Source organism: Rhinolophus sinicus, linkage group LG07 (genome assembly GCF_036562045.2).
Source record: "Rhinolophus sinicus isolate RSC01 linkage group LG07, ASM3656204v1, whole genome shotgun sequence".
In the NCBI taxonomy this organism is placed as follows: domain Eukaryota; kingdom Metazoa; phylum Chordata; class Mammalia; order Chiroptera; family Rhinolophidae; genus Rhinolophus; species Rhinolophus sinicus.
Genome location: NC_133757.1, coordinates 83,457,718 through 83,475,829, shown reverse-complemented (window position 1 = coordinate 83,475,829; position 18,112 = coordinate 83,457,718). Strand labels below are relative to the sequence as shown.

General features: G+C 56.9%; 1 protein-coding gene across 3 annotated transcripts; it reads right to left on the bottom strand.

The window, feature by feature from the left end:
- Positions 1 to 1,478: 1,478 nt before the first annotated feature.
- Positions 1,479 to 17,923, bottom strand: ZNF653 (zinc finger protein 653). Of its 3 annotated transcripts, none has more exons than XM_019745012.2 (9): positions 17,606 to 17,923; positions 11,899 to 11,942; positions 9,665 to 9,880; positions 4,745 to 5,356; positions 4,435 to 4,615; positions 4,239 to 4,350; positions 3,031 to 3,145; positions 2,142 to 2,306; positions 1,479 to 1,910 (listed from the first exon to the last, which is right to left on the bottom strand). In XM_019745012.2, the coding sequence occupies exons 1-9, from the start codon at positions 17,896 to 17,898 to the stop codon at positions 1,855 to 1,857; spliced, it is 1,794 nt and encodes a 597-aa protein (XP_019600571.2). In that variant the 5' UTR covers positions 17,899 to 17,923; the 3' UTR covers positions 1,479 to 1,854. The 3 variants fall into 3 exon arrangements, with proteins under 3 accessions (XP_019600571.2, XP_019600570.2, XP_019600569.2); XM_019745011.2 differs by having other exon boundaries at positions 2,142 to 2,241; positions 4,745 to 5,353; XM_019745010.2 differs by having other exon boundaries at positions 2,142 to 2,241; positions 17,606 to 17,921.
- Positions 17,924 to 18,112: the final 189 nt, after the last annotated feature.

Here is an 18,112-nt window from a genome sequence, read left to right as displayed (position 1 = left end):
GTTGGCGGGACACCTGCGAATGAGGCTTCAGCACCATAGACAGCGGCCTGACGGCTCCATCGAGGGAGCTGCGTTAGGGATAGCCAGGACCCCCTAAACCCGAGAGACGCTGTTCCCACCCTATCCTCGTCCCTGAACGCCCTTTTAGGATCCATACTGTCCGAGAGTGCCGTCAAACCCTGCGAGGAGGGCCTAATTTGACCAATCAGGGGCATCCCTCGAGAGAACGAATTGCGAGGACGCCCTCGAATTTGAGCCAATGAGAACGCGCGTAGCAGAGACCGCGGCCACGCTTATGGAGAGGGCAGGCCAATCATAGTGGCCCGCACAGTCTGGGCGGTGGCGAAGCGAGTCCCCAGGTGGCCCCTCTATGGTTTGCTGGGGCAACGTGGTTGTCAACCCTGGGGACCTCGAGCGATGGCTTGTTTCCCCATCCCGTGATCCTCCCGGCTCCTGTCGGATCAGAAGCTGTGCCTATGCCGGAAGTGGGGCTACTCCTGGGCGCGCAGACCCGACTGCGGTTCCCATGGAAACTGCTGACTACGGCTATGCGGGATAGTGAAGGGGACTGAGCATGGTGGGAAAGGGGGCGACTGGCGGGAGGCGGCCCCAGCGGCCGGACTCGCTCATTCTTCCCGATACTTCTGTCCCTGGCTAGGGTAGCCCCCTGGTCCGAAGCATAAAGTAAGACTTTAGCTGCAGCCCCGCCCCAAGAGCTGGTGAGGAGCCGGCGAGGCCAATCCGCACAGGGCGCCTCAGGGCTCCCTAGGGCACGTGCCCGGGCTCGCGGATGCGGTCCTCGCGGTCACGTGGCTGCAGCCATCTGGGCCCAAGCGGCTTGCGCGCCACCTGGCGGCGCGCGGCCTGGTCTCACTCCCCGGCTGCTTGCAGGTTGAGGAGGCGGCAGCCTCAGCATCCTCCTCTGGGAAATGGGGCCAAGGCAGCCACCCCTACCCCCGCGACTTCCTTTTCCAGGGACACGCCGAGCCCATTCTACTCTGGTGCTTTGGCACTAGCTGTTCCTTCGACCTGGGATTTGCCTCCCCCAGCTTTCTTCAGGGATGGAATCTCTCTGTTATTCTGGTCCATGCTCAGTTGCCACCTCCTCAGAGAGGCCCTCCCTGACCATCGACCTAAACAGCATCCTCGGAAATATACTACTCTATTTTCTGTACTGAACGTCTCCCCAACGGGCCCCTGAGCTCTAGGGTGGGGAATGAGTGACCTATGAGAGATTTTAGAACCAAGCGTCAGTACTGAGTCCTGGGAGATGTCTAGTGGCCTCTCTGGGCCCCCAACCACACAGCCTTGACCGTGTGAGAGAAGCGAGTGTTCAGGGTTGCCCAGGCACTGCCGAGGCTGACAGGAAAGGGCCCCGTCTGGTGTGCAGGGGCATCCCCTTCCTCCCCAGTCCCAGGCCTTGTTCAGGAAAGCATTAGAGAGGGGCCCACTCAACTCAAAATCATCCAGGCCTCGGGAAAGGTCATCATCTCCTTTCTTGCTCTTTAATCTCACTCTGTTCTCTTGAAACAGTTCCAGTAGTGCAGCCCCAGGTGCCAGCTCCGGAGACAAGGCGGGGTGGGGTGGGTGGGACCAGCCCCGGGGCGGGGTAGGGGCGCCTCCTTCCGGCCTGCGGTCCGAGCAGCCCTCGCAGCTGTCTGGGCCCAATAGGCCCGGGTGTAGCGTCCGAGCGAGCGGATGAATAAATAGGGACGGTCAGTGGTCGGGTGGGTCAGGCGGGCTTGTGGTCTGGGTGGCTTTTGAGAGTGTGGAACTTGACGCTGTCCAGCTTCTCGAAACGCTTCCCACAGCGCTCGCACGTGAAGTTGTACTGCACCTCGGCCATGTGCTTCTTCATGTGCCAGTTGAGCGACGCGCGCTGTCGGCACTGGTAGCCGCAGATCTCGCACCTGCAGGGAGTTGATGGGCGGCACCAGGGCGGGGTCAGAGAGGGCGGGGCCGGAGCTCAACAACAGGGGCGGGGCCGGTCCCAGAAAGGGGTGGCACCACCTGGGACCCTAGCGCAAGTGGAACTGGGCATGGCAACTCGAGGAGGGGAGCCCGCCAGTAAGACCTGTTTGGTAGGGGTCCAGGCCAGGATCCCCTCCCTCCCAGCTCCCTCGCAGACGCCCGTCACTCACTGCAGCGGCGTCTCGCCGGTGTGCGTGCGCCGGTGTACCTCCAGGTGGTTCTTCCTCTTGAAGGATTTGCCACAGGTCTCACAGGTGAATTCACGGACACCTGGGGAAAACGCGAGGCTGAGGGCTCCACCCTTGGAGAGGGGGCTGTCGGGTGTCTCTGCTGCGCTGCAGAGACCAGACAGGGTGCAGATGGACCAAACCCCACATCTTTCGGGCTTGAATACCGACTCTAACAAAGAGGGGCTAACAAGAAGGGAAGCTCACAGCCCCTCCTGAGACGTGGGGAGGCTGCCCAAGAATACCCTGAGCAGAGTTGGAATGTGAACTCGGGTCCCTGAGGGGCACAGGGTGTAAATGGTCAAGCCAAGATGGGTCTGAATTTGACCCCAATATTTGAACTTTGAGGCGACTTCACATAAAAACCCAAAGTTCTGGTCTGGAAAAATTTGAAGCTGTGCCCTTATGCTGGCACAGCACTGGCCACTGTGTCCACAGCCCACAATCGAGGCAAAGGAGGAACTTGGAGCAGAAGAAACAGAGGCCCTGCCCCAGCCTCACTCCACCATCCTGCCCATCCGGGGTGGTTCACTGGCCTCCCGCAGCCCCGGAATTGCTCCCGCATGAGACCTGCTTACAGGAGTAGGAAGGTCAAGGGGCCCCAAGTTGGAGAAGAAACAGTTAGCCCTTGCCCAGCTCCACATGACTTATAAGTCAGTGTCACTGTGACTTGTACAGTTTCAGCTTAGCAGAGGGCACCAGGTTAATCACTGTACTTCCATCATTTTATGCCAACCCACATGGAGGACAGGGAGGAGGCTCTGAGTCCTGTGCCTGAGTTTGACCCCACCTGCCCCGGCCTTGGCTCCGAGGCCGAGGCCCTGGGCCTGACCTGAGTGGATGATCATGTGCCGCCGCAGGTGGTTGGATAAATAGAACTTCTTGCCGCAGCCTGGGTGGGGGCACACTTTGGTCTTCCCTTTCCGATGCACGAGGTTGACGTGATTCTGGGGGCAAGACAGGCAAGAGTGGGGCTGTGGGGACAGGTGAGGGCAGCTGGGAGGCAGGCTGGGGCTGACCTCGCTGGAGGAGGGAAGAGGGGTGCTTTTGCCCTTGGGATGGACTCCCAGCTCGGAGCTGGGGACCAAGGGCAAAATTGGGATCAAACAGCAGCTTTACTGAGCACCTGCTACAGCCAGGCTAGGGGAAGGGACATCAGTCAACCTTGTCATAACCCTGTGAAGGGGCCCAGCCATTAGCCCTGTGTATGGATGGGGAAACTGAGGCTCCAGAGGTTCAGTGGTTTGGCCTGTGTCTCACAGGTGAGCAGTGGCAGGGCTGGGACTGGATTCCAGGGCTGTCAGCCCCACAGAGAGCTTTTTGCTATGGTAGTATGTTGCCCCCGGGGCCTGGGGCAGATAGATACTCCCCAAGTCACTCATTTCTCTCTCCTTTCACTCTTTAAACTCACTAGCACATCTACAACTCCAGTGCCCAGCACCAGGCCTGCCACTGGCAGGTGCTCAATATGTGCTTAATAAAAACATGACTCAGCAAATACAAGGGTCTACTGGTGCCACCTCCTGTGCCTGGAGTGGGGATATGACCCTGTCTCTGCCCTTGGGGCATCCCATCCAGGCCCAGAGGGCAAACTACAGGTACATCCTGGTGCTGCAGTGACCTGGGGTTCACAGGCCCTACCAGTCCTGGGGGACTGGGGTGGGCTTCCTGGTGGGTTCAGGGGCGTCCTGAGTTGAGAGGGTGGCCTGGGCAGAGGCAGAAGTTTGGGCAGCTGGAAGAGCAGAAGTGTGTGGGGAGCCACCAGGCCAGGACCAGGCAACCACTTGGGGTGTGCAGAGAGGCTGTTGGGTGGGTGCCCTGGAGAGTGGGAAGGGAAGGTGGCGAGGTGACGCCTCGTGCTCTGTGGCTGAGGCAGGGTCTGTGGGAAGCTGCTGAGATCAGCTGGGGAGAATGGGCATGCGGGAGGCAGGCCTGTGGCGCCTGCTGGGGCCCTCCACGAGCCACACTGCCCACACCCCAGCCTACAGGCAGCTGGACACAGAAGCAGGCCCTGCCCAGCCATTCGGGTGGTAGCCTCACCTGGAAACTACTGAGGGCCACATACACCTGGCTGCAGCCCTCGTAGGGACAGTGAAACATCTCGAGTAGGCCATCGGCATCCATCACCCGTGACCGCTTGCTACGCCGCCTCCTGGAGGGGAAGGGGCTCATGGCGTCAGGGTTCCCACACCCAGCCAGCTGTCCTCGTCTCCACCCCCTCCCACCTGACACCCACTTCTCAGGCTCCTTGGGGATCTCATAGATGATGGCTGACATGTCACTGCCGTCCAGCTCCTCCCCGTCTGCTTCTGCCTCAGGCTCTGTACTCGCAGGAACTGTTGCTGCCAGCTCTGCCAGCTCTGGGGCCACTGGCTGTTCCTTCTCCTCCTTCTTGAGCATGTACAGGTCCTCCTTCTCTACGGGGTGGACACAAGGTGGGTGTCCACAGGGACTGAGGCTGTTGAGGAGCCCTCTGTGGGGCCACTCCTTGCCCTCCCCCTCCCACGGCCCTCCCAGTCCTCCCAGACTAGCATGGCCCCCCACACCTTTCTTGGTCTCGATGCCTGCTATTGCGGCGGGGTCCATGGTGATGGGCTGGCTCCCCTCAGGCTCCGTCTGGGTATAGGCTGCCACACCCTCCATCATGGAGCAGGGCACCTCGTCGCCCAGGCCCCCACTGGGGGTACCGCTGCCTGCTGCCACGTTGAGGTGGATGCCCTCGGCCGTGAGGGCATCATAACCGGGGCCTGCGATGATGATCACCTGGGAGCCGGGCACCATGCCTGGCATGGGACAGCTGGCCACCACCTCGCCCAGTGCCTCCTGGGGCATGTTCTCAAAGAGGGTGCCAGGGCCCGGGCCCACCTGCACAGGCACTGGCACGCACACCACCGTCTCCAGGGTTTCGGGTCCACTGCCTGCTGGGTTGGGGCACAGCGGGGTGCCCTGCTCAGCCAGGCTTTCCACGTGGTGGACATCAAAGGGGATGTGCACGCCCTCTTGTGTGATGAGCCCACTGCTGCCCGCTGGGCTAGTGGGGGTAACTGCCGCTGTTGCCACTGTCACCTTGGCTGGCTGACTTTCAGGGGGCTCCTCAGAGTCAGAGCCAGAGCTGGAGCTGGACGAGTCGGAGCTGCCGGCCACCAGGCCATTGTCTACTGTGGTGACAGAGGAAAGGGGACAGTTACAATAGTGGCAGCAGCAGCTGGTGTTTGCTGAGGCCTCACCAGGAAGCTGTGACTCCTCACTGCCACAAACAGCAGTCACTTCTCAGTCTCCATCCCCTCAGCCTCCCCAGTTGACCTGGCTCCTCAAAGACACTCTCCTTCCTTGGCCTCTGGACTCACTCTGGTTTCCTAGCCCCTCCCTGATGGCTCCTTCTCAGTCTCCTCTTTTGCTCTTACAGGTCTGGAAGGTTCTAACCAGGGCCTCTCCTGAGTGCTCTGCTCACGCCAGGGTCTCAGCCGGGGTGATGGTCTTAAATACAGCCCTGGTTCTGACACCAGCATGGTTTCAATATAATTGTCACATTCTCCACCTGGAGTTGGTGTCAGACCCTGCCAGACTGACCCCACCTCTGATGCCAGCCGAAAGTCCTGGGCCACCTGTACTTCTGGTCCTAGACTGGGAGTTCCCATGGACCAACCCCCTGCTTAGGTTTGATAATTTGCTAGAACAACAAACAGAACTCAAGAAAATGCTCTACTTCTGATTACAGTTTTATTATAAAGGACGTAACTCATCAACAGCCGGATGGAAGAGAAGTATAGTGTAAGGGGCAGGGGCAGGGGCAGAGAGCTGCCAAGCCCTCTCCAGGTGTGCCGCCCTCCCAGCACCTCCATGTGTTCACCAACCTGGAAGTTCTCTGAACCTCGCTGTTCAAGAGTTTTTATGCCCCAGTCTCCAGCCCCTGTCTACTCCCTGGGGATTGGGGTAGGGCTGAGAGATCTCCACCCTCTAATCAAGTGTTTGGTCTTTGTGGTGACCAGCCCCCCTCCTGAAACTACCTTGGGGCCCCTCCCTGAGTCACCTCATTAGTATAGACCCAGGTATGTTCCAAAGGGGCTCCTTATGAAAGGGACTCATTATGATAACAAAAAACATTTCTATCACTCATGGAATTCCTAGGGTTTTATGAGTTCTGTGCCAGGAACCGGGAGCAAAGACCAAATACCTATTTTTATGATGCTGCCACCACCCTGGCTCCTCCATGTGGATAGCTTCTGCCTGGACCTGGACGTCCTGTGGAGCTGCAGACTCTTACGTGCCACTGCCTCCTCTGCTGTCCCCACCCCACCATGGGGTCTCACAGGCATCTCACACTCAGCAACTCTGGGCTCTGAATGTGCTCTCAGAAAAAGCCCGCAGCATTCACGGATGTCCCTGTCACAGTAGATGGCAGCTCTGTCCTCTAGTTGCTCAGGCCAAGTCCCAGGGCTATGCTTGACTTCTCCCTTTCTCTCACACCCACTTCCAATCTGTCAGAAAAACCTGTTGGTGCTGCATCCAAAATACATCCATAGGCTGACAGCTTCTCCCACCTCCCCTGTGCACCCTGGTCATAGCCCCATCATCTGCCTGCCAGGACCGTGCAGTCCCTTCTACCTGGTCCCCTGGCTCCTACTTCGACCCCGCCTCCCCAGTCTGTCCTCCCCACAGTGCCCAGGGAGCCTAGGAACACCTGCTTAGGTCATGTCCCTCTTCAGCTGAGAACCCGCTCATCAATTTCTGTGAAGGAGACAGGCCAGCTGCTCACCAAACCTGAGTCTGTTTCTCCTGACACCCAGGTAGACTATGTTTCCCAGCATCCCTTGTAGATAGGTGTAGCCACACAGCTGAGTCCCAATGGAATGTGAGTCAGAGTGAGCTCTCAGCCAGGAGCTTCTACCTCTGTCCCCCCAAGCCAGCCAGGACTCAGAGGAGGCTGGAGCCCCAGAACAGAAAAAACCCGAGTCTTGGGATAGAAGGCAAACTTGTGGGTCAGGGGTGTGTCTCTTTCAGTAGCTGGTCTTACTGAGGTAAGACCCTTCCCAATTCACTTGGCATAGCAGCCCAAGCTCTCACTGCAGCCACACAGCCTGCCCCTTCTCTCCAGCCCCACTGGCCTCCCTCCCGTGCCTAGGGACACTAGATAGCTTCAGCCTCAGGGCCTTTGCACTTGACATTTGCTCTGCCTGAACCCTCTTCTCTCAGACACCTGTGTGGGCTCCCTCCCTCACCTCCATCAATGGTATTTTTTCAAGGGAGGCCTCTGAGCACCTGTCTCACCTTTATTTCCCCCTCTATACTTCTCGTGTACCCTGTATTTTACTTGTCTACTGCAAAGGGCTTCCTGCGCACCGTCCCCAGGGCCCACAGGCTGTATGGTACACAGTGAGCCCATGTTTGTAAAAGTGAGTGACCCTCAGGCCAAGGATGTGAGGAAGGCCAAGGGGGCTGACATCTTACCCAGGTGTTTGGTGCTGAAGTCCTCAGGGGACAGGAAAAATGAATGACTGTCCCTAAAGTTACACACTCGTGACATAGTTGGGGCACACTGTCTGGGAACCACGTGTTACACAGCCCCAGAGGGTCACATGGAGAGTGCGGGCTCTGGAGACAGACAACCGGTGTGTGTGTGGGGATTCCCGTGCTTGTTCCTCCAGCTGTGTGAACACGGGCGCCTTATATAATCTCTCTGGGCCTGGGGATAACTTGGCACCCACCTTTGGGTATTTGATGAGTAAATATGTGTAAAGGGCTGAGGAGTTAGCACCCTATCAATGTGTCCCACTATCGTTAGTATCCCAATGCCCCACTCAGGCCCTGGGTAGGAGCGTGGGCAGCAGGGGATCAGCCCCTCCTTCCTGTCCCCAGCTCTACCCTGATGGAGGGGGCAGTCACCTAGTGAGTTGGGGGGCATGGCTGGGTGTGCGTCTGGGTCCCTGACTGCAGTGTCCAGCTGTTAAGGCTGCCACTATACTTCTCTCAAGATGATAACAACACTCATGACTGAAATGGCTGTGCACCCCCAGCCTGCCACAGTCCAGGCAGGAGGTCCTTTCCCTGAGTGCGAGGTGGCAGGGCTGCCCCAAGCACAGAATAAATAAGGGTGCTGCTGAGGGACCAGGGCTGGGTCAGGGACACAGCCACTCCCTAACGACCCCCAGCACCCACAGCAGACCTGGCTAATCAATCATTCTGAAGAGCCCAGATCCAGCAGCCACTAGTGTCAAAGTTAGATTGGGGTGCAAGGGGGCTCCTCTGGGTGTCACATCCATCCCAGCTGGACTCATCAATAGATGGGCCAGTCATGTTACTCCCAAGGCCTTAATTTCCTGAACTGCTCAGTGGGGCTAATGACAGGGCTATGGGGAGGACTCAGAGTGGTTTGGGGTGGGCCTGGAGTGGAACACAGGACAGGATGGCTGAGGGGCGGGCTGTACGCTGGAGGCCTGACCAACACAACGAGATGGTCATTGGCCAGGGTGCCTACCCAGAAAGCCTCTCACCCACAGCTTCCCCTCACCAGCTGGGATGCCACCTGCTCCAAGATGCCTGCCAGTAAGCACTCAGCCCCGTGACTGATGCCACCCTCAGCCCTGGTAGGGCACCTGGCAGTGGGCCCCACGATCCTCATCACAGCTCATGCCAAGCCCCTGAAGCAGGCTGGCGGCCCCTCCCCCACAATGTCTCCTCTGCTCCTCCACCAGGTCCCACTGGGCCTTTGTAACTGAGTCCCTCCCAGTCCTGAGCTGGCAGCCAGCCAATTCGTGTGACCTGGGATGGCAGGAGAGGGGTAGGGACACTGAGAGACAGGACTGCAGGGTGATGGGGGGACAGAGAACGAGAGACAGAAAGGGTGTGAGATGTAGGAGAGATGGGGAGAGACAGGGGGGAGGCAGGGAAAAGGAAGGACACAGAAGAGAAAGGAAGAGAGAGGAAACACAAAAAAGATGAGTGAGAGAGAGCGAGCAGAGAATGGAGAGTAAGGAGAAGGAGAGTAGGATGGACAGAGGGAAAGAGATGAGATTGGGAGAGACAGATCTTGAAGCCAAGAAAGGGCCAGAGAAAATAGAGGAAGAGGAGGAGGCCAGGGGAGAAGAGCCACACTGGTGAGTCTGAGGCCCAGCAGCCCTTCCCTCCTTCCAGCCACTGAGCCAGGTTTCCGGGACCCCAACCCCAACCCTGCCTACGACTGGCCTTGGGCACAGATGGTCAAACTGCTCCGTGCCTCAGCTGTCCCTGCGTAAAACAGGACCTCCTCTCAGGCTCTGTAAGGACTCAGAAGATTGCAGCCCAGCTCTATGAGTCTGCGCTCCATCCCGGAGCTAGAACCAGTGCCATCTAGTTGCTGTGATGTTTGTGACAGGAGCCTGAGGCTACAAAACCCAGGAGGGCAGGGAGTCCAGGGTGACTCTCCCCTCGAGAGGCTGTAGCCCTCCAGACACTGGAGGCCACTGTGTGCCCTCGCTCTGCAGACCCACCTTTGTCACTGTCGGGATCCGAGTCGCTGAGCGGCTTCAGGGGTGAGTGCAGGTCTTGGAAGTAGCGGTGACCAGCTTCACACTGCCACACAGCCGTGGTGTACAGGCCAAAGGTGGGGTCCAGCTCGGCCAGGTGCGGCTCGTACGGGCAGCGGTGCTTGTGATCTTCGTACCAGATTACCACGTTCTTCAGGCAGTTTACATTGCGTCGCCGCCCTGCGCACACAGGGCCGGGGTGGGTGTGAGGGGCACGGCTAGGTCACCCATGGCAGCACGGCCCCCAGAACTACCTGGGCCTTCTGGCTCCTAGGGATTGAGACAAACTTGAGCACTGTCCAGGCCTGTCCCTGGTTTATAGGTGAAGAAACTGAGGCTCAGAGAGGTGGGACACACCCTTGAGATAACAGACTGGCCAGAGACTGTCCTCACTAGATGAGTTAAGTCATATAAACAGTGGGGCGTGACACATATAGGTGCGCAATCATTGTTAGCTGTTTCTTATTGTTACAATCAGTTCCTCCACCCTTTCCAGCTCCCACCCTGGTGCCCTAGTCTATTCCCCCCAAAACCACCAGAGGGCGCCTGCGAATATTTCAGTCCAGTCACACAGCTCCTCTGCTCAGGGTCCTCACTGGCTCCCACCTCACTGGGGGTGGAAAGCCAGTCCTCTCAGAAGTTCACAAGGCCCTGCATGTTCTGCCCAGTCACCTCCTGTCCACCCTTCCCCTGGTTCACTCCACTCCAGCCTCATGGCCTCCTCCCTGTTCAACTGCGCCACGTGTGGTCCTGCCTCAGGGCCTTTGCATTGGCTGTGTCCTCTTCCTTTCACTCAGGTCTCTTTCTCAGTCAGCGCACCCTCCCTTTCCCTCTAGCAGACCTGACTCTGTCCTTTTTCTCTAGGTAGCACCTAGATACCATCTATGCTTATCTGTTTCCGTTTCCTGTCTGCCTCCAGCACTAGATGTCAGCTCCCCAAGGGCAGGGACACTTATCTGTGTTGTTCCTCCTGTATATCCGGCACCTATGTTGAGGGGATGGGGACAGTGAAGTCAGACCACCGGGGTTCAAATTGTGGCTCTGCCACTTCCTAGTTGGGTGGCTCCAGGCAAGTGATTTGGCTTCTCTGAATCTCAGTTGCCCCCTCTGGCCAGGTGTCCCCATTCCGAGGGCTGCTAGGGAGGAGGTTAGGGAGTGAAGACATCCACAGGGCACAGAATGGGGCTGAGGACACTGCGAGTGCCCAAGCAATATGTGTGATGATCCTGATCCCTCAACCGAGTGGGAGGAAGGTGTGCCCCCACCCCTCCAGGCTGGGAGATGAGGACGGGGCCCAGGAAAGGTTCTTGGGCCTAGAGATGCTGCCCAAGGCCTCCAACACAGTGACAACCACGGGGACACCGTCAGTAGCACTTGCCCCCTTATCTCCATCCCTACCCCTTTGGGATTTGGGGGTCACAAACTTAGCTTACCCGGCTCCTGCCTCTGAGAACTATGAGAAGGAATGCGGCTCACTACCACGACAGCTGTCCCTAGACTGCTGGCTCTCACCCTACTTGACATGGCTCAAGACCCACAGCCCCAGGGCTCAGGGTCAGGAGTGATGGGCTCCAGCCTCTGCTCTGACTGCCCATGCCTGGCTCCCCTTGAGCCTGGCACACAATATGTCCTTCAGGCCCTGGCACAAGCTGTTCCCTCTGCTCTGCCTGGCTTTCCCCTGGCTGACTCCCACACACCGGGAAGGAGAGTGGAGGAGCTAAGCAGACCACTAGGAGACTGGAGGACCCGAGTCTGCAGTCTTGTACTACCATTTTCCAGCTGTGCAGCTTGGCGCAGTGATTTGGCCTTCCTGGGGGTCTTTATGTGTGAGATGGGGATGATGAGGGCACCTGATGGGCAAAACACAGGTTTGGTCCTGGCCCCACCTGGGGCTAGGTCAGAGCCCTCCTCTGGACCCCAGTGCCCCAACTTCTCCCATCATAGCCCTGCTCAGCTGGTTCCTTGTCTTTCCCATGAGACTGTGGGCTCTATGAACGCAGGGCTGGGTCTGTCCTATTCTGCACAGCACCTGCCACATGCAGGCCCTCCACAAGAGGTCCCTGAGAGAATGAGGGAGCAAAGGGGGAAGGAGGGAGGGAGGGAGGGAAAGAGGGAGGGAAGGAAGGACGGAGGGAAGAAACAACAAAGCCAGTTACTCCCAACACCCGGCCCCGCCCCTTGGCTGCAGTCCTACTTACTTTTCTTCCTCTTTGGCTTTTTAGGGACCTGCTCCCAAGGCTTCCTGTAACAGAGAGAGGCAGGGGGGAGTGACACAGGGCCTGACTGATGATGAGATAATGACAGCAACTTTGGCTACTGCTCATGCTGCTCTGGGGCAGCATGTTAACTTCTTTCCTGGGCCTGTTCTATTTCTCGTGGCCCTTCACTTGGGCTCTCTCCTGCACAGACACCAGCCCTTGGAGGGAGGTCTAGTATCATCACCCACCTCACAGAGTAAAAATCTGAGGCTCACTCAGTTGGTGAGGCCTCCAGCCCAGGGTCCCGTAACCACGGAGTGGAGAGATTAGAAGTGGTATGGAAAGTTGGTGTGGTATGCAGAATTCTAAGATGGCCCCACAATTCCATCCTCTGGGGTACATGTCCTGTATAAGCCTCTCCCCATGAGTGAGGCGTGCCTGTTAATATGAGAGAATACCACTCCCGTGGCTTGGTGACTGAATTAATCAAAAGGGAGCTTATGGAGGTGGGCCTGACCTAATCAGGGGAGACTTTAAAAGGGTCCTGCTGAAGTCAGAAACCAGAGGCTGAGAATGAAGGGTTCATGTGGCAAGGACATTAGAATGAACTGCCTCTAGGAGCAGAGAGCAGTCCCACCGACAGACAGGAAGACTGCAGGGACCTCAGTTCTACAACCACGAGCACATGAATTCTGCCAATGCTTTGAGGGCGTCTGGGAGCAGATCTTTACCTAGTCTTGTCTCTAGATGAAGACACAGCTGGCTGATAATGTTGATTTTGGCCTTGTGAGACCCTGAGCTGAGGACCCAGCTAAAATGTGCCAGACTCCTGACCCACAGTGAGATAATAATTTGTATGGTTTTAAGCCACTAAGTTTGTGGTCATTTGTTACACAGCAATAGAACCTGGGCTGCCCCATCCAGGGTCCTGCAGAGTTTGCCCCCCAGGCTGGCCAAGAGCCCGGAGAGATTGTCAGGCTGGCATTTCTCCGACCCTAACTACCTATTCCACGAGGACCCCAGCCCAAGGTGCTCCCTCTCCAGCAGTCCTGCTCTTGCAGCCAGCTCGGGTCCAGTCAAACCCCTGCTTCTGGGGCCTTCCCCACCCTGGCTGAGGCTCAACACCCCAATTGCAAGCCCCAGTAAGCCATGCCCTTAGGAAGCCCCGGCCAGGGCCCTCATGGCCTCGTACCCCAAGGTGGTCATCAGGTGGGTTCCTAACCCCACTTGGGCCACCTGGCTGTGGCCCAGCACCAGCTCTACATAGACTGAGGGCAGGTACTTTGGATCCATCTCTGGACCCTCTAGGGGCCTCCCTCTGTCTTCCTGCCACCATGCTTCCGGGTCTGCCCACCTCACTCTGGCTGCTTCCTTGTTCTTCCGTTTCTAGCTGCAGCAGCAGCAGGCTCCGTGACACTGGGTGAGTGACCATGCCTCCCTGTATCTCAGTTTCTCCATCTGCAGCAAGGGATCATAATAGCACCTTCCTCGTGAGGTTATGTACATTGTAAGGAGCTTGGTGCAGCCCTGGCAATCAGTACTCACTCTGCAAATGGTGACAATGATCATTATGATTATCAGTGTTATCAGAGCCAGACCCTGGAACACTGACCTCCTCGCTGTGGCTGGGGCCATGCTCTCAGCACAAATATACTGACAGCCAGTCCAGGGTCTCTTCTCAGCTCCATTGCCCACCCTCTCTGTCCTGTCTAGCCCGATAACAATTCTCAGTCCCCGAGCCCCAATCTCTTTTGTCCTTCTTGCCCCAAGTCCTAACCTCTGCCTGGGGATCCACTCCCCCTCGCCCATCCCAGGAGTCTCTATCCCCACCAAGGGATCAGGCTGCGCAGACCCTCCCGCAAACCCAAGTCTAAACACCCACGGCCACTTCCACCCACTCATGGCCTCCCCATGACTGGGGTGCTGGGAACACATTGTGGTGGGGACAGGCTTGGCATCAGTCAGATCCCAGTTCAAGTCTCATCTCTGCTATCGAATGCCTGTGTGGCCTCAAGCAGGTCCCATCCCCTCTGAGCCTCAGTTTTCTCATCTGTGAAATGGGTATAACGGCAGTACTCCCACACAGAGCTGCTGTAGGGATTAAATGGGATCAGGCCACATTCTGACCTTAATGCAGTGCTTTCTCCTTCAACCCAAACTACCTTCCCTCACTGCCTGCTTCTCTAAGCTCTACCACCTCTGTGACTCCCTGTAGTTGTCACCTGCATTTGAGGACAACAGTTGTTGTTGGGGCTTCTCTAGGGCGTGGTGGTGCTTTCCTTTCAGTGTCCAGCCCCAAATGGTGGCCAGCAACTGTCCTTTGCTCCCCTCTGCGCTTTGCTTTCACTCTTGACTTGACATTCCCACCAGCATCCAAACACGCTGGCACTTCTAACATCTTGGATTAAAATGACCTTGAGCCCCTTCCCTGCCAACTTTCGCACCATTCATTTGCCATTCTCTGCCTGAGTTGTCTACACTAGCAGTCTCGATGTCTGTGTCTTCATCTCCCTGGAGCCCCTCTAGTCAGGATTTTTCTGCACCTGCCTCAAACTGCCCGGTTACGATCACCAGGGATGGCTGTCTCATTTAGCTCGGCAGTATTTGACCCATAGATCCTTTCCTTGGCCTCCAGGACATTGCCCTGCCTGGTCCTCTGCCGGCCTCCCACGCTGCTGCTTCTCCCTCACTTCTGACTTCTTAGAGCATGGAGAATGGCAATGGGCTCACACCTGTGCGCTCTGTTCCCACGCATCCCCTTGGCAAGCTCCATCACCATACCATCACCACCCTGGTGACTGCCACATTCAGCTCCTGCCTGGCCCTCTCCCCACAACAGCACTCCAACCTCCTCCTTGACACCCCATGTAGGAGTCTCACATGCAAGCTATCATTCTGAATCCCAAGCTGGCCCTTCTCAATTAACAGCAACTGTAACTTTCCAGGTGCTCAGGCCCAAACCTGAGGCATCTCTCCTTCCCTCACATTCAACCACTTTTCTCCACTTCCCATGGCCCTGCCCCAGTCGAGCCCCACCACGGCTCTCCTGGACCAGTGCAGTCACATCCTTCCTGGTCTCCCAGCTCCTGTCCTCCCCTCCCACAGTGTCAACATAGGAGTCAGGATGATTCTTTCGATTTTCTTAAGAGTTTAAAATGTGAAAAGACAAACACACACACAAAGCTAGACAGAAGAGTGAACCTCCTTGAACCCATCACTAGCTTTAATAACTGTCAACTCTGGGCTAACCTTCAACCTTCTTTCAACTTATACCCCACCCATTCCTCCTGCTACACACACCCTGGAGAGCGCTTCTTTTAACATCTAAGCCAGACAGGTGACTTCTCTGCATTTCTGAGTGAAACTCAAAACTCTGCACTCAAGGAAGGCAAAAAGAACCCCACTAGAGCTCCCACTTCACTGGGAGGAAGAACCAGGGTCCTCCCTGTAGCCCACAAGGCCCCATCACCTCCCTGCCCTCATCTTCTCCCACTCTTCTCCCTCACTAATTGTGCTCCAGCGACACGTTCCCCTTGCTGGCCCATGTACACATCAGGTCACCAGGCAGGGTTCTGCTTCTGGGCCTTTGCACTTGCTATTCCTCCTTCCTCTAACACTCTTCCTCTGGATATCTGTATGGCTCTCCCTGGCCTCCTTCCTTCAGGTCTTTACTCAAATGCTGTCTTCTCAAGGTGGCCCCCGATACCCTATTTAAACCTCCAGCTCACACTCCTGATTCCTGTTTCATTATTTCACTTTTATTTTTTCCACAGCCCTTATCAATCTTTCATATACTACATCATTTATTTATTATGTTTCTTGTCTGCAGCATACAAGCCTTTGCATGCCCTCTGCCCATTAAAATGTCAGCTCCATGAGGCAGTGATCTTTTTGTTCATTGCTGTATCCTCAGCACCTATACGTGTGTCTGGCACATAGTCGGTGCTCAATAAATGTTCCTTAAACGAATGAATGAAGAAACATTGGAAATTCCACTGTGGACCATTGTTTCCCTTTTCCCACTGGCTGCTAGAAAGCGCCAAGGCAAATTCAGGGCCTATTCGCCATTCCCACTTCATGTCTCTTGAACGCTTCTGGTTTTACCTCACCATGGCACAAAGCTGCCCTTGTCATGTTCCCTGTGCCTTAAGCCTCAATCCAAAAGCACTGATTCTGGCCTCACTGTGTCCTTAGTTTCTTTTCACTTCTACCTTCTTGTCCACATTCTACAGCCCTTGAACTGAAATCCTTCCATGTATAAGACAGGTTATAAATAATTGAACAATTGAAATAACTGATTCCCTACCTCTGGTCATGTTTGTTCCCCACAGGGTACTCCTCGCCCAGATTGGTATATTTTCCTGACTATCCATGGGCCCCAGGGCCAGGTTTTTGCCACTCACTGACTGGGTTGTCTCAGTGCCTCTGCCCCAGTTCTGCAGGCCCACACAGCTCCAGCTCAGCCAAACCAAGTTTCAGCAAATACCACTTGCAGTTTAGGGACCTCCAGGGGATCCCTCTGGCCGGTAGTTCTCCAGCTGCAAATCAAGTCTCCCCAGAAGCTTTGCAGAATAACTAACTAACTAACTAACTAACTAAATAAATAAATAAATAAGTAAATACGGGGTCTGCAACTCCACCCAGAAATCCAATAGTTGGACACTAGCGTGAGGTTTTTGAAGCATCCAGCATTTCCTGCCATGCTCTTGGGCATATAACCCAGCCTGCCACCCTGAGGAGTGGGTGGGTACAATTAGGCAGGATCTGGTTGATTCCTGACCCTCAGAATCTCTCCCGGGAGAAACGAGAAAACGTGTGCAAATAAAACCAGGGCAGAAGGCTTTTGTTGCAGCACTGCTTGTGATGGAGAAGAAACATCATCCTAACAGCTAATACGTGGAGTGCTCACTATGTGCCAGCACTGCTGTAATCCCTTTGCTGTATTTTAACTCATTTAATCATCCCATCAACCTATAAGGCCCCGGAAGCGAAAAATTCCACCAACACTGCTCATTCTCAAGACAGAATCTGCAAAGGCCTCTCCCTGCCCTCCACCTGTGCAGCTAACTCTGGGTTTTCTCTTCACCTGAGTCTCCCTGGGCTGAGGTGCTCCACAGAAGCTAAGCGGTTTAGGGGAATGAGATCTGGATTGTGAGGGGTTCTCAGCGTATGTGGGTCTAGGGTTTTGGGAATGGGGCGACACACAGTCCAAGCTGTGGAACTGGAACCTCATGAGGGGCAGGGCTGGGTGGTCCAGGGTGTACAGTCAGAGTCTCAGGCTTCACTATGGGAGTTTTAGAGGATGAGGCTTGTGAGATCCCACCGGTCAGCAGGAGCGTCCGACCACGGAGGACTCAGAAGGCGGGGCCACCCCTCCAGGGACTGGGCAGTTAGAACGCTCGCAGGTGGGGCCCGTACCAGGATTGGTCAGCCAGAGCTCTAGCGGGCGGGGCCAAACGCCCAGGAGGCAGGTCGAGGCTGGGCGCATCCTAGGATTGGGCGGTCGGAGAGACGGGAGGCGGGGCCGAGAGCCAGGCGCGTTCTGGGACCGACAGTCGGAGGGAGACCCAGGCCAGCACTGGGGCTGCTGGGCGGGGCTCAGAGGTGCTAGGGGCGGGCCCTGGACGGAGGGGCGGGGCCACACTCAGCGGGGGATGGGGGCGTCTCCTCCCTCGCTCCCTCCCTCCCTCGGGCCGGGCCCCCTCACCCGTGGCGACCGCTCCGCTGGCCGCGCTCCAGCGAGATGAGGTAGGCAGCGAGCTTGGCGTCGCTCCAGCCGCTGCGGCGCCGCAGGTCCACCCAGGGCCCGTGCGCCTCGCCCAGGTACACGCGCCGCACGTCGTACTTCTTCCGGGACTCGAGCCGCCGTCGGGCCCGGTCCGACTCTGTGAGCCGCGGCCGGCCCCGCGCCTTGCGGCCCGCCGCGCCCTCCTCGGCCGCCGCCTCCCCGCCTGCTCCCGCCTCAGCCTCCGCCTCTGCCTCAGGCGCCCGCTCCGCCATCCCCCCCTCCCTGGTTACCAGCCTCCCCCGTTGTTAGGAGCCCGACCGGAAGTGGCGCGCATCTTCAGCGCCGCCGGGAAATTTCTCATGGACTCACTGCCTCGCGGCGCCAAAAGGAGACCGAGCACGAAAAGTGCGCATGCGCGCAACCCGCACGTGCAACAGCCCATTTCTTACTCCTTTTCTGTTAAACTTTCTAACTTAGTAGAGATGG

Excerpts from the sequence above, each read along its gene's own strand:
- ZNF653 (XM_019745010.2), bottom strand. The coding sequence starts at position 17,898 with ATGGCGGAGCGGGCGCCTGAGGCAGAGGCGGAGGCTGAGGCGGGAGCA. Across the intron at positions 4,351-4,434 it reads ATCCCCAAGGAGCCTGAGAA|GAGGCGGCGTAGCAAGCGGT; the intron begins GTGGGTGTCAGG and ends CTTCCCCTCCAG. Across the intron at positions 2,242-3,030 it reads GCACATGATCATCCACTCAG|GTGTCCGTGAATTCACCTGT; the intron begins GTCAGGCCCAGG and ends CGTTTTCCCCAG.